This window comes from Carcharhinus amblyrhynchos, chromosome 20 (assembly GCF_965287045.1).
Source record: "Carcharhinus amblyrhynchos chromosome 20, sCarAmb.v2.hapA, whole genome shotgun sequence".
Classification (NCBI taxonomy): Eukaryota; Metazoa; Chordata; class Chondrichthyes; order Carcharhiniformes; family Carcharhinidae; genus Carcharhinus; species Carcharhinus amblyrhynchos.
The window spans coordinates 51,165,504-51,181,154 of NC_137343.1; the positions used below are offsets into that span (position 1 = coordinate 51,165,504).

The window sequence follows — 15,651 nt, forward strand, 5'->3', positions numbered from 1 at the left end:
ACGGTAGTGACTTTTAAGGGGCATCTTGACAAATATATGAATAAGATGGAAACAGAGGGATATGGTCCCCAGAAGGGTAGGGGGTTTTAGTTCAGTCAGTCAGCATGGTTGGTGCAGGCTTGGAGGGCTAAAGGGCCTGTTTCTGTGCTGTAATTTTCTTTATTCTTTGTTTGCTTTGATTCTTGTTCAGTAAAAATTATTTTGATTTAGACCATGGAACTTTGTGCCTCCATAAAATCATAAAACCTCTGCTGTGCAGAAAGAGGCCATTCAGCCCATCGAGTCTGCACTGACTCTTTGAAAGAGCATCGCACTGAGGCCCACCTTATTATTTGAATGGCTGGGATTTTGGATTTCTTTTGTTGAAATAAAGTTACCGGTCTTGAATAATAGAATTAAACATGAAAATTCGTAACAGAGCACTAATGTGCGGTCCCATCCTCAGTACAACAGTATCATTTCAAAACATTCAATTGTGAACCAAAAGGTTTCTGGTTAACCAATAAGAAGGGGTTGGTGTAAGTGTACAACTCAGATTTAAATAACACACAGCCATACTTGATTCTTTTATATTGGTGGTTTAGTGTTCTCCAATTTATGTTTACATAAAAAACTAATTGAACATTTGCAAAATAAATGAAAACAAGATATGCAAGATTATAGATACATTCTCCAATAAACAGATTACTAAGCACTTCAATGATGCTCATCTCACTGAACACAGATTTGTGCAGGCTGCTCTCCATGACATCAATAATGAGAAGTATTCATTGGCATCCATATTCCATATTCTAGTGTGAGGGGAAAAAACAGGGCTGAGAATCTCAAATTAAAACAGAATATAACTAAAACACAGCAGAATTGAACAGAGAAACAACAGGGGCTTTCTCAGTTACATACCCTGCCTCTTCCACTACCACAGCTGCAGTCTGTATTCCTCCTCACAGACCCATAAGTTTTAACACAGTAAAACACTTAGGAAATGATGTTTTGTTTCATGTTCAAGAGGGCTGGGTAACAGAGAAAATTGCTGTATGAGAGAACGTGCTACAGGAACCGGATTAAGCATATCATATAAGCATCTGCTTGGATCAGCACGATTCACTTTGATGGAGTGGAACAAAGGGAATAGACGGAGTTATACAAACATTTATATTCATTACCTGAGGCAGCAATGACTATGAAACTACAGGCACCTTTCCGCAAAGTAATCCAAAGTTCACCACGGTTGAGACAGGAACCAGCGCAAATCTTCCATTCAGTTCCAGAACAATCAGTGTCAGCTAACGCAAGGTCAAGTACAAAAGTTACTGTGGGACAGGCAGAGTCACTGAGCTACATTGGCTCATAGCGGGGCAGAGGGCTTATTATTGGGGAAGAATCAAGTGCTAGAAACAGGAATTGACACAGGAAGTTACAATTCCCAGTCACATATTATTACTGAATTAGTCAATTGTAGAGGGGCAGATGCTGCCATTGGGCAGAGAGGCCAAAGCTTAGGACAGAAAGTGAATAATGGAACGTACCCTGGATCTCCCTGTTGCAGGTGAGTGGATTCATTACCCATAGACTAATGCCAATTACAGCAAGATTCGGCAAAACTGCTAAGAAGCTTTAAATAAAGCAAACTGCAGCTTCCTAATCGTTAGCGGGGTCTCTGTGACTGGCCATGAGAACAGCAAGGCCAGTGCTCACTTTCCCACAATGCTGTCTCTCCCCACACTCCATTGTTAGCACAGCTGAAATCATCTCACTGACAGACACAGATGAATAATTCCCTGCTGCCAATTAAACTCATACGAAGGAGACTCATTTGATGAAGCTGTGGTCCCCACAACATTCAACTTACACTCAACGTTACCTAAGACCTGAAGCCACATTCCTACGCTGTCTGGGGGCGGGGTGTGGTTACAGAAAGGTAGACATATAGGTAAGTGGGGAAAGAGAAATGAAGAGAATGAAGGGGAGGGTGAAAGAGATGGAGGGAGAGAATATACGAGAGACAGTGAGAGTGAGACAGAGAGGGAAAGACAGATGCAGAGAGACAAAGGGCCAGTGTGCTTATAAAATCTTGCCAATTTCTGGCAAAGCTGGCTCAGTAAGTCAATGGTTTCAGAAAATGCGAGTGTTTGTGCTCATTCTCCAGACTTGGAGAAAATAGAAGAAAGGAGCGTTTAGAAAAGTGTACAGGCATGCTGCCAAACACTAGAGAGATGGTGCTGTACATGCACATGTCAATACTGATCAGAGAATGGCCTCAGACAGACATTCATCAGTGTCAACTTCATTATTACCAAAAGGGAGAAATGAAGTACAGAGAAAGGAAATCGTCTACCAAACTGTCCATATTTCCCAGTTGAATTGAAAAGTGGGATCTTCATCTCCAATTATTGAGTTTATTGTTCACTAAGGTCAGATGCAGTGATGGGTGGAGTTGGACCTACAGAAAGTAAAAGTTCTTCAATTTGGATTCATTCTGAGGCTTCTGAGATTAATCACTCAACGAAAAGGATGATTCATGGCATCTCACGTAAAACTTAAATCAGAGGTTGGGGGGAGTGTCAGAAGTCACTTCCTTGTTTTGCCTTGAACTGGGTGCAATCTTAACACCAAACTGAATGTTAAAAGCTTAACAGTATTTTAGTTACTGAATGCAAAGAAAATTAGACTGTTGCACACATCATTCGTCCCACAAGCTGTGGAATACTCTGGTCTGGGAATATTACACTTCCCAGAGTATGGATTTGTGAACCAGAATCAGAAAATAGCCTGTGTCCACACAGTGAGCCCAACATCTGCACTGGATACTGTCACATTCCATTGGCAACTGAGAGAACATGAACAGAAATACTAAACAAATGGATAAAAACTAAATACATGATTTTATATTAAGCATGCTGTACCCATGAGGCACACACTACTGACACCATGCAAATAATACAAATAATGTCAGCTGTATAATAACCAACAGCATTTCTTTGTTTACATTCAGTAAAATAGAACCTATATCCATTGGAGGCCACAGGTTATGGGTTTAGATTAAGAGTAGCTGTACTGAGAATAAAACATACATATAACAAAGGATAGACACACTGCTGAGAGTTCAGCTTCTACACCATGTTACTTATTACAAACGGAATTGTGAAACACAAAAGATGCTGCAGAGCTAATGAAAATGAGGGTGTTAGCATAGGCACCTTGCAACGTGATAAGGCCATTGAGTGTAACATGGAGCTGTGATGGGCAGTCAAACTATTGGACAGCGCCTCAAAAATTAACCACACAGTGAACTCCCACATAGAAACTACAGAAACTAATGATATAGACGCAACAGCAAAACACTGTATATAATAAACAGCATCAACTCAATTGAAAATAAATTACTCAGACTGATTAATGTTATGGACAGTCTCTGTAGAGCTGGAAAGTAGAGTCACTAAACAATGATGACTTTTATATAAACTGGCCTGCCTAATATTCAAGTAAAAAAGAAGCTTTGTGACTTTCTTCCCAAATTTGAAAAATATTAATTGTTTCAGAAATGATGGACCTCACGTGGATCGATCGGAGAAGTTGGGACTGTTTTCCTTAGTGAAGAAAAGATTGAGAGAAAATTTGATAGAGGAGTTCAAACCATGAGGGGTCCAGATAGGGTAGATAGAGAGAAGTTGTTCCTAACGGCGGAAGGATCGATAACAAGAGAACACACATTTAAGGAGGATGGCAAAGGAACCAATGGTAACATGAGGAAAAGGTGTGTTGGAAGCAGATTCAATCGTGACTTTCAAAAGGGAATTGGTTAAGGTAATAACTTACAGGGCTGTGAGGAAAAGGTAGAGTGGGGCTAGCCTAGCCTCTCTGTTAGAGAGCCATTTCAATGGGCTGAATGGTCCCCTTCCGTCCTGTAACCATTCTATTATTCTGTTAACAGTAAATGCTGAAGGGCTTAACCTGACTGGCTGGCAGAGTGACTGAACAGGATGGTGTGGGGAAACTACACTAACACTCACTGACGTGAAGTGATGATGTGCAGACATGTCATCTTACCAGTAGCAGGATTCATCTCATGGAGATTCATCTGGATCAGGGCAACAATAGGCCTCTACTAGTTACAAGGAGACAGTATATTTATAGAATTGATATTAAAACAAAGAATGAGGAAATGCTGAAAGCACATAATAATATTAAATGACAGGGAAAATTTTCAGCTGAGTCTTTTCATCAAAATGAAGGTAATTGAAACATTTCTCCTTTGAAATGCTAATGAACCAGCAGTGTACTTCCAGATTCAGGTTGTGTTCTAATCATTGTAACTACTCCATTGTAACAGTAAAAAAGCAGCACTCAGAGAGGAGCAGATAAGAGTTAAAATTCTTTAAGATTCTCCCCTATTATTCCCTCTGATTCACTGATTAGTGTCTGACTTTGTCGAACATGTTAAATATGTAGAGGTCTATGCAGGTCCTGTGTCCCATCAAACACCACCCCCCACGCCAGTGTTAGCACAGGTTAGGGTAGAGTAGAGCTATCTCCATACTGTTCTGTCAAACACTCAGAGTTGGAACTGCACACATTACATGTAGTGCAAATCATTCTTTACACTGTTCCAAGAAGCTGACTCAGATCTGATCTGAGAAGGAATGTTTTTTCCTCTTCTCACACTAGTCATTGTGAGCAAATTATGGGTGGTTTGTGCTTTTACTTTGTGCTTACTGGGAATGGATTCTGACAGCCTGAAGAGAGTCAATATTGACAATGGAACAATTTCAAAATCAAATTCTCAGAAGAAAGTCATTTAGATTACTTTACACACTGCATTTTAAACTGAGTAATGATGAATCACACTGAGTAACGGTAGAAGCTGATCCATTGTGAGGATGCTTGTTAATAGGTCTAGCTCACACTCAAGCATCTACAATGACTCTTTATCAATGTTAATCCCTAACCAGCTCCGACAGATTTACAAAGGCTACAGGCTGTTAATACTGAAAAAAACCCCTACAAACAGTAACAAGAACATGGTAACTTTTTGTAACTGGTAATATTCTAAATAGGGGGCAGTTGTAAGGATGTTTACTTTTTGTATCGGTCTGGTTGGATTCAACCTCAACGACACTGTGAAGGAAAAATTCTCCAACTTATTTTACCATCTGATTCTCTGGGGAAATCTTCCTACAAACTCACACTCAATGATATTACAGAAAGCAAGTGAACGACCCAGGGAACTGGTCTCAGAGTTAAATACTAGTGTGACAGGTATTGTATATAGTCCTACAGCCTCTGTCCGTGTGGTTTATTCTGACAATTCCACAGCTGTCATTTGAGGTTTCACTGTCACCTGGAGGCTTTAGAAGGGAAACAATTATTTTTACAGACTGATATTGGAAGATCCTCCCATATAATAAGTGACTACATCCAGATGAGTGCTGTAAACATGGTGCCTTACTTTTTCAAAAATGCTTTGCATTTCGTCTCAGAACCTGGAATAAAGTCTTGGTTTGATACTTTATTTGCCTGCAATTAGAAGATGTGTGACTGCGCAGTTCAGCTTTGCAGAAATACAGCAGCAGCAGCAGTTATAAGTGGAGCTTGAATAGTATTCGGATCACTCAGATGCACACTTCTTTACTGGACGGTTGGTTTACTGAAACAGGAGAATGTTCTGTTGCAAAGTGATGCTATTCCGAGGCCCACGGGTTGCTAGGGTGAGGCAGTGTGTTTCAGCACAGGGTTGTAACATGACGGGTAGTGATTGGCATGTCCTCCCAGATGTTGCTCTGCAAACACTTTCTGTAATGGTTGGAGCAGGGAGATGTCAAGTTTCAAAGTACTTGTATATAGCGGTTACGTACTGCATGAGACTCTGCCAGTCTGGACGTTCCGTGCTCACCATCTCATTGATGTCCTACGGAGGGAGACACAACAAAGATGTATGATATGACTGAGAATTTATTCAAGGGAATTTAATTTCAAGTTTCCCTCAAGATTTTTTTGTTGCAGACTCTCTCCATCAGCAGGGTATGATAGTGCTTTATATATAAAACAGGAAAGCACCAGGATATGAACAAAGACAATACAGGCAGGATAGATACTAAAATATTAGGAGGATACTCACATTGTACACCACCAGTAATAGTGAATAATCAGCCTTCTCAGTGCTAACACGTTCGACAGGTTTCTTCCATGGGTTTGAACACAAAATCTAGGCTGGCCTCCAAGTGCAGTACTGAGGAAGAGCTGCACTGTTAGGAGGTTTCGGAAGGTAGTTTCTGCTTTCCCTCATAGGTGAATGTAAAGGTCCAACGATACTACTCATAGAGCATAGAGCAGGTCTTATCTAATGTTTAAACAATGGCACAGATCGTGTTGTGCGTACGTTAGTTGTCCTTTTTTTAAAAAACAAATACGCTTCAGAATGTCATGCTGATCACAGAGCCCACTCAGCTGAAATGAGTTCCATCTAGCTGTTCCAGAAGGCCATTGGGTATGAATATCTCACACCATGGCTGCCATTACTGAGTGGCAAGATCGTTAATATCAGGGAAAACAACAACTGTACACTGTATCGGAAGAAGTTACTGACTAGTTCACAAGTTGGTAAGCAGATTTACATCTCTGCAGGATACTGCAGATAAATCTTAAATATGGAAACTGCAGCATAAATTATGGAAAATTAATTAAAACTCAGACCACACACCTCATTTTGCTAACAAGCAATTTTGTAATGTTATTAGCAGAAATACTCAGAAAAACCAGTACACAAGACTGATTTCAGGCACAGGCCATTCAACCAACCTTCTTCATCTATTCAGAATCCTGCATTTCCTGATTTTTTGACATTCTTTCAGATGTGAGGTTGCTGGCTTGGCATTCATTGCCCATCTTTAATTGCTATTGAGAAGGTGGTGGTGAGCTGCCTACTTGAACCTCTGCTGTCCATGTGGTGTAGGAACACCCACCGCACAGTACTGTTACAGAGTTACAGGATTTTGTCTCAGCATCTAATTGTTTCTTTGATGATTCCGGGAAGTTATTTCTATTGCTCAGACTTAAAAGCCCACTCCAAATGTCATCACTCCCTGCCTGAAGAAGAATCTCCTCCTATCAGTTCTAAAGTTCACCATTTCTTGGTTGAATCTTCATCATTTAATTTATAGCAGCATTCGGAATTTATTGTTTTCGTTCGGCTTATATAGCTCTCATATGCTTTCCAGGATGAGCTTCCAGTTTGTCCCCATAAAGCTGATCCTTGACACTAGCGTTCAACCGTATGCCGCTTCCCTGCATTTGCCTTTCTCCCAATTACCTCATTCCTCACAGTCAACATGTCCATTGCATTGTAAAATGACACTGTAATCTTTAAAGGAATCAGATCCTGTAACTTGCTGCACTGCCACATCCTACTTGTGGACTTGATGTCTTCTTTTGTCATCTGTAACTTTGATCTCAGCCTTGAAGAAAATGGAAGGCCATCAGGATTGATAGTCATGGACATGGATCAGAACTTCCTTCTTCCAGAAATCTGTTTAGTGCTGAATTAGATAGTAATATAGCACTAAGAGCAACAACGCCGATAACATTGGCATCAATATTAGGGCTGCATGGCTGTCGCTGCTGGAAACTACTTGCTAAAATCAGTCATTTTCCCAGATGGAGTTTGACAACCTTGTTTCCCCATCATGGGTTATGTCAAATTGATCTGGTGAAAACAAGTGTTTCCCCATCAGTGAATCAATTGGGATTCTAACCCCACTTAACTTCTTTGCAAAACTGGTTTAATCAGGGTACAGTTTGTGCCCGTCACTGCAAGGAATCATAATAATGCTGTTCCATGGTCCAATCGTTTGTGCGGTGGCTCAGGATTTGACCTTTACTAGGATTGCAATTAATGCTGGAAGAGACAGTTCCCTGACATCTTCTCCCTAGTCAGTATAGCTTAGTCTTGTAAGCAATTACTGACTACCAGTGATTTTTGTGACTACATTAAATTGCTGTTGACATTTCGAATTGGTGCATCATTCACACTAATGCCTTTTGCTAAGCTCCACATCTTTGAAAGCTTTGCAATGCTGAAAAACAGCAGTAATCTTTTTGTAATTATCCATCACAGGGAAGGATCCAACATATTCAACACTAATCTTGGATTCTGCCTTTGCCACAAACAAGAGGATAAAACTTAGTCAACTGCACTGAATAAACACAGTACTTTGGTGAAATATTCATATTGCACACATCTCAGGAAGTGGGGTAACTTGGATAACATTTCCTACTCTGCTTTGAAAAATGTAAACAAAAATAATTCGGAATGTTTCCACCCAACAGAATTCAGGATGGGTTTAGATGACAACAGTCCTGCAGCCCATCGTCTCTCACCTTCCAGAATATCAGTGCTATTGTTCTCTTGTCAGTTTAACATAAATAGACAGGGATGTGTTACGTAAACATCTTTCTTTCCTTTCATTTATTCTGTAATACATTGAAATGTCAGGCTAAATAAGTGGGCAAATCTTGGTGTGGGCTCAAGTGTTCTCTCACCTAAGTCAGAAAGCAACTGGCCAAGTCAAGCTTATTTCTTGGTTCCTGAGCTAATGCTGATGAGAGGTACAGAAACATTGCGTTCCTAATTTGCCATGTTGAAGAGTCAAGCTGACATGGTAGAAGCTCTCTGAAATGCTACACTCTACCCAAGTCCAGATAGACTTAGGAACTCTTGGTGTTTTCTGGAATTTAACTAACTAAAACCAGAGACTATAGAGCTAAGTTCTACTGCTGGTCCAAGCTACACGTTAGGGCAATGTCTTAAAGAGTTACCAGGATAGATTCCACTAACAGGTCTATCAGATTCATTAGTGCATGAGTTGGCTGATCAATCCACAACATTAGCACTTGATGGGGAAATAGGAAAAAGCAGAGGACAAACAAAAAACAAACCTGAGCCTTTCTTGCTCTGTATAGCTACAAAGTCGCAGGTCAGAATCATGGTTTCCAGTTCAGAGGTAGTCCATCTTCAAAGCTCATCCAAACTGGACAGTCCATGACTGATGTGGGGTTGTTGTTTTCCTTCATCCAACAGCTGCCTATGCCACTGTCTGGTACACTGGTCTTCTGGTGAAAATAAGAGTCTAGACCCATGCTTGGTGGGATTGACATTTCAGAGAACATGAAGGATCACAACAATTCACAAAGATTCTAACTTAGTAGCCTCCCTCAGTGCTAAGTTCTTGCGATACTCCTTTTAACCTGTAACCATACAGAAACGTACCTACACTGATAACCTGGCCTTTGCAACTTAAACTGCTCCATTCTGAAAGATTTGGAGCTCATGGCAGAGTATTACCTGAAATGGTTCCTCCCAGAACACTTTACAGACAATTAAGTATTTTTGAAGTGTAGTCACTGTTGTAGTGTAGGAAACCTGGCAGCCAATTGGCACACTAAGAAGCCTGACAATACCAGGTTTAAGTCCAACCAATTGATTGGACTTTAACCTGGTGTTGTCAGACTTCTTACTGTGTTTACCCCAGTCCAACGCCGGCATCTCCACATCAAGCCAATTGGCACACAGAAAGCTCACACAAAGTCAGCCTTTGCAATGCTGATTGAGGGATAAATTGTCAGGACACTGGAGATAACTCCTCTGCTCTTACATTGGATTACACAGGACAAACAGCACAGGCTCAACCAGTCCATATGCTCTACATAAGCTTCTTTTCTAAGCCCTAAATCTACTACCAGAACCCTCTATTCCTTTCCCCCTCATACGTTAAACTTCTAATAATCAGATAGCGAAGGAGACTATACACAGTTTAGAATTCTTCACAAACTTGAAACATTAGCTGTGCACAGCTCCTTACCCTACTCACAATCCTAGTGTCAATAAGTGTCCCTTTGTATTTGCTCAAATAATGGATGCCCTCCACCTGTATATCCTTACCCTTAATTTATACAGTTAGCAGAATCTCTTATGTTCATCAAATTAAACAATAATTCAAAGCCAATTGCAAGATAAAAGCAAAGTGTTCTTCTACATTCCATGAGTAAAGTCTAACATTGTTAGTCAGTCACTCTTCTTCCAGGACCCCCAAAACTTCTGAGTACAAGCACTCTTATTTTAAAAACAATCATAATTAATGACTTGCTCTCACCCATCAGATCTTGCACATTTCCTTTTCTTTGACACGTGTTTCACATTAGCAAGGTCAATCCTTCATCTTTTTTCACTTACGCTGTCAATTAAACATTATCCCACCAATAACATTCAATGGCCAAATTGTTTTCCATATGACCCCTGTGTGGAATTTCACTAAAATAGTTGACAAATAGAATCCCATATTCAATTTCTTCCACAAGAGCCAATATTTCTGCAGCTAAAGTACTTTAAATACCCTTATTTTCTTAGCTTTGCAGTCTGAAGGGCAACATTTCCCCTTTTTATCCCAATACGACGTTGAAACCTGCTGTAATTGAATATCCATCAGACAGATTGCCATGAGCAGCTTCTCCATAAATAACCAGTTTCATGCTCTTTGAGTCACCCAAACATGGAAATCTAAGTATGCATTTCTTCATATTTAATTTTTAAAATGTTTCATTGGTCTGTTGCTTCATCATAGCAATTAATTCCAATACATCAAAACTAGCATCTGGTCTTGTCTAGGCGCATAATAATTTCAATTGACTATCAAACTTCACAACTGTTCTTGTCAAGGGTTATGGGGAAATGGCATAGAAAAGTTAAGGCCGGCATAGAGAATCAAAGAATCACAGAATCCCTACAGTGCAGGAGGCTGCCATTCAGCCCATTGTGTCCACAATGACTCTTACCCAGTTTACCCCATAACCCCATGCATTTACTCCACTAATCCCCCTAATCTGGGAATACTAAAGGTTAACTTAGCACTGTCAATCAACCTAACTTGCACATTTTTGCACTGTGGGAGAAAACTGAAACAGCCAGATGAAACCTATGCAGACATGTGCAAACTCCATACAAGGCTGGAATTAAATCTGGGTCCCTCGTGCTATGAGACAGCAGTGCTAACCAGTGTGCCACCCAGTAAATTAGCCATGATCGCACTGAATGGTGAGGCAGGCTTGAAGGGTCTGGTGGCCTACTCCTGCTTCTACTTCTTATGTTATTCTTTAGATGTAACATCATCTTTCTGTGATGTCATGGCATGTTTAACCACGTTAGGAGTAAACTCTCCAATTAAGATTGCTGTTTCAAAGTTACTCCAGGTCTACTTAAAATCAATATATTTAAAAGCTCCCAAGACCCGACTTCCAATCTTAAATTCCATTTTAATCTTATTAATAGTACATTTCTCAAATTCCAAAGTACCAACCCAGCAGAAACCATCAACATGCAGCCTGGAAGTTCTCCTTTTCGATAACAATAAAACATTGTAGGATTTGCTTCTAGTTGAATACAGCCTACTTTTAGCAAAACATATCACTGAAAAATATCAAAACTTTGCTCCATCATTAAATCATAAACACATTTATTTATTTTCCACTTTCCTTTTTGCAACATTTGCCTCTTTACGTGTTTCAGAAACACTTCTTTTGAAAATATTGACTGCGCAGAAACATGACTTATATCAATTGATCTGGACAAACGAGCTAAAAAGACTTTCAGGATTTTCTGCTGCCTGGTAAGAGTCAGTGCCAACACAATGGGCCGAATGGCAGCCTGTAGGGATTCTATGATTCTTTGATTCTCTGTGCCAGCCTTGACTTCTTTTCGATGCCATTTCTCCATAACCCTCGACAAGAACAGTTGTGAAGATTGATAGTCAATTGAATTTATAGTGCACCTAGACAAGACCAGATGCTAGCTCTAATGTGTATTACCTAGTTACTCTTCAAGATGTTTAGCAACTAGCCTCATTTTGGAAGTCCCATCTGCACAGAGCTTTTGTGTACAAATCTATCTATGCAACAAGGCACATGGTATTTCCAGCCATCTAATGCCTTTTCTGTTTCTCTCTTCACAGATGCTACCAGACCTGCTTAGCTTTTCCAGCACTTTGTTTTTATTTCAGATTTCCACCATCCACATTATTTTGCTTTGTATCTCATTCTTTTAGTTCTGCCTCTCCTAATTAGCACTATTATTTATTTGTAGCCACAAAAAGTCATGGTCATAAAGGACTTCTGCTTCTAGTCTTACTGAGACAGTTCTGTCACCCTCTTTTCATCATGTAAGTTATTCACTCTCTTCTGGTATGTCAGTATCTTTTGAAATGACTACCGTAAGATCTCTACTTTAAGCGATAGGATACATTTTCTCTTGCATGTGATCTTTTTCTACAAGAGCCATTCTGAACTCACCATTAGAACTTGCACTGCATAGAACCATAGAACCCTACAGTGCCTACAGCCCCCCCACACTTCCTAGTTTCCATTCTTTTACCTTATTCTGCTAGCCCATGGACCTAGTTTCTTGGCCACTATCTTGAAATTTGTTTGTTTTTAACCATGGTCTTAGTAGTGGTATTAGCAGCATTTTGTTTCTCCTCTGGCTTTCTTCAAGCCTTCTTTAATCTTAATAGTTTCCACCATCCAATTTTTTTTCTTCCTTTTCTGGAGAAATTACCCTCAATTTCTCCTTCAGTTGTCAGGATAAAGATTTTAAGTCTTCATTTCCAAAGTCAATAATTGACTATCATTTTCTAACTGGACATGGCAATCAATTTGATTCCTCAGCTTCTACTCTTGATCTAACTCATTAATTTGTCTTTGCATATCCAGCTAATTCTGAACATCCTCCGTCATACTGACATTTCCTCCCCTTATCCACTTTCTTCAGAGTGTAACTCTTGCACAATAGATGGCAATACTCCACACTAGTGATTGTAGTCAATTTTATTTTAGTCTCATGCTGATTCTTTTGAACTCTTGGATACTACTCAAGTCATTGGTCACATCTCTTGCCGTAGCTAACCGAACCTGGATTTCATTCCTGGATATAATTTTGGTGTCTATCATTGAGTCAAGGTGCTTGAATTAGTCCACTGCCCCTCTCTCGGTGTTTCATAGCTTAACTTTTTCATTGCCATTTAGAGCCATAACGTTGTTCTTTGTATCATTTATGTTCAGTCTGAAAGGTTGTCTCTTTTGAACATGCCTGCTATAGTATCTAACTCTTCCTTTGTTCTGGCTCTCCATAACCTCCAATGATGCAGCCACAACTCTCTTCCTGAACATTTAATCAATATTTAAACTTGCCAGTAGGTTTTCCCACTCATTGTGCAGTAATTTCATCCGTTCATTCACTGACCCATACATCATCCAGGTCCCTACTTTCCAGGATTGGTCTTTGGATGTGATGGTCCTGTCCTGTGCATCTTGGTACTTCAGTCTATCCCTACTTTATCTATTGTACGCTGTTATCATAGGTGTTTCATCAACTTTTGCTCTCACTGAGAGTTTATAATCAATCCCAATTCATTATAAGGAATGCATCTTCATGCTTTGTTTACCATGTTGGGTAACTGCTGTCTTACTATCAGATCCCATTACTTTACCAGGACCATTGTTAATTTTGTAATACATGTCTCCAGGCTTAAAATCCATCTTGGACAGTCTTACACGATGCCTTAAAGGTCTTTGAATTTTCTCTGATGCCTCAACCTTGAGCCTTTCTTGTAAAGCAGAGTAAGATTGGAAATAGTCATAGTCCTATTGCCCGGCGCTAAAAGTAATTTGGTATTCTTCCCATATATCGACTGATAATGAATATACCTTCCCACCATCTGAAGTGAATTCTTTACACGAATCGCCCACTCTAGTATAGCTGGAGTTTGGTCGTCGTGCTAAGATTTTATGCAGCATTTCATCAATCACCATGTGATTTCTTTCAGTTTCCATTGCTGAAAGGAATTGCCATGTTCATAACCAGAATATTTATCTTTCATACACATCTCTCAACTCAATCATAAATTCCCCTCCATTATCAGTCAGAACTTATCTGGCATCCCAACTCAGCTTCCTATCCATTTCCCCACGACATTACCTATGATCACCCTTTTATCCTTGTCATGTATTGCTGTAGAAAGACTAAATCTGGTTGTCATTTTAAATGTAAAATGAAACTAAATCTTTGTCTCATACTTTAGATCCATCGCAATTACTTCATTAAAGTCACATGGCAACGGAAGACCCTCAATACAGCTGGCACGATGGCGCTGTGGTTAGCATGGCTGCCTCAAAACGCAAGGGAATAGGTTTGATTCCTGGCTTGGGTCACTGTCTGTGTGGAGTCTGCACGTTATCCCCACGTTTGGGTGGGTTTCCTACGGATGCTCCGGTTTCCTCCCACAGTCCGAAAGATGTGCTGTTAGTCGTGCTAAATTCTCCCTCAGTGTACCTGAACATGTGCCAGAGTGTGGCGACTGGGGGCTTTTCACAGTAACTTCATTGCAGTGTTAACGTAAGCCTACTTGCGACACTAATAAATAATCTTAAACTTTAAACAATAGGATGGGGATATCATTTTATATTTTGCATTAATTTCTTTGACGAATTTCAGCGTACTCCACATTCACCACACCTGCATCCTTCAGCAGGATTTTAAATCTTTGACCAGAAGGATGAACAAATTGTCAATGTTGTCTTAGGCAATTTGTTTGTATTCCTCTTTGATTCTTATCACCTGATGCTAGTAATATTTCTTTAGCATTCTGGGTAGAAACATCAGGTTTTGTTAAGGGGATATAATAATTCTTTGATTGGGTAAACTGCAGATCCACTGACTTTCCAAAAACAATTGCTTTACCTTGCTCCATATCCAGTTTCATTTATGTTTTTTTTCCGTGGAGGATTTACTTAACAGTAAAAGGTATCTCACTAGAGACTATATCAGTATTAATAAAGTGGTCTAGTCCAGTTATTTTTCACAGAATCACTGCTCTTTTTAGTGACTGCATTGCATTGCCATATCCAAAACAAGCAGAACTTTTATATTTCCTGAGCTGCTTTGAGATTGTGTCATGGGATCTTTCCCATCAGTTTTGAGACAATAAATGGGGCCTCTGTGTAATATCTCATCCACAAAGTTTCAGCTGTGATGGTTCAGCGCTCGTTCAGTGTCTGCTCAGTGCTGAAGCACTGTGTCAGCTTCGTTTCATGTCTAGAAGTGGGACTTGGACCTGGAAATTAGAAATTAAATCCACTGCACGTCTCTTACGAACACACTGTCACCTTAAACAATTAGTCCTCAGTGTGATACGTAACTCATACACTTCGATGCCACTCTCCACTGCTCTCTCTCTACAAAGGTTGCTTCAAAAGTTAAAATCCAAAGTAGCCTACCCACAATCTCAGAGGAACAAGCACCTCACCCCAAACGCTCATCTGCTCTTGCACTCTGCTATTCATTAAATGAATATTTTGCTCTTACTCAGGCTCACTCATCACACAGGTCTGCTGGATACTCCATTGCATATTACGAGTTTTCTGACTGGCACATTGAACAATACTCCCTTTCCATGCTTACCTGTCCTCTGTGCACACACAGCTCCTCCACAGCTTCCTCTTTCAGAAAGTGTAACAAAGTTAGTAAAGAAGAAAGGTCTCAACAAAAACATGTCCCCCATCTCACTCTGGCTGGTTCTGTTCATCAAGAGCACAGTTTTCTTCAAGCCATGC

General features: G+C 40.0%; 1 protein-coding gene across 7 annotated transcripts in view; it reads right to left on the minus strand.

The window, feature by feature from the left end:
* Window positions 1-579: 579 nt before the first annotated feature.
* specc1la (sperm antigen with calponin homology and coiled-coil domains 1-like a) overlaps window positions 580-15,651 on the minus strand; it is a 281,487-nt gene continuing 266,415 nt past the window's right edge. For 6 of the 7 annotated variants that reach the window (XM_080208609.1, XM_080208608.1, XM_080208607.1 and 3 more), the window contains exon 16: window positions 580-5,905. In XM_080208609.1, coding sequence (XP_080064735.1) covers window positions 5,816-5,905 — 90 coding nt within the window. In that variant the 3' untranslated portion in view covers window positions 580-5,815. The remainder of the gene's footprint in view (window positions 5,906-15,651) is intronic. The other variant, XM_080208610.1, reaches the window with a different exon arrangement.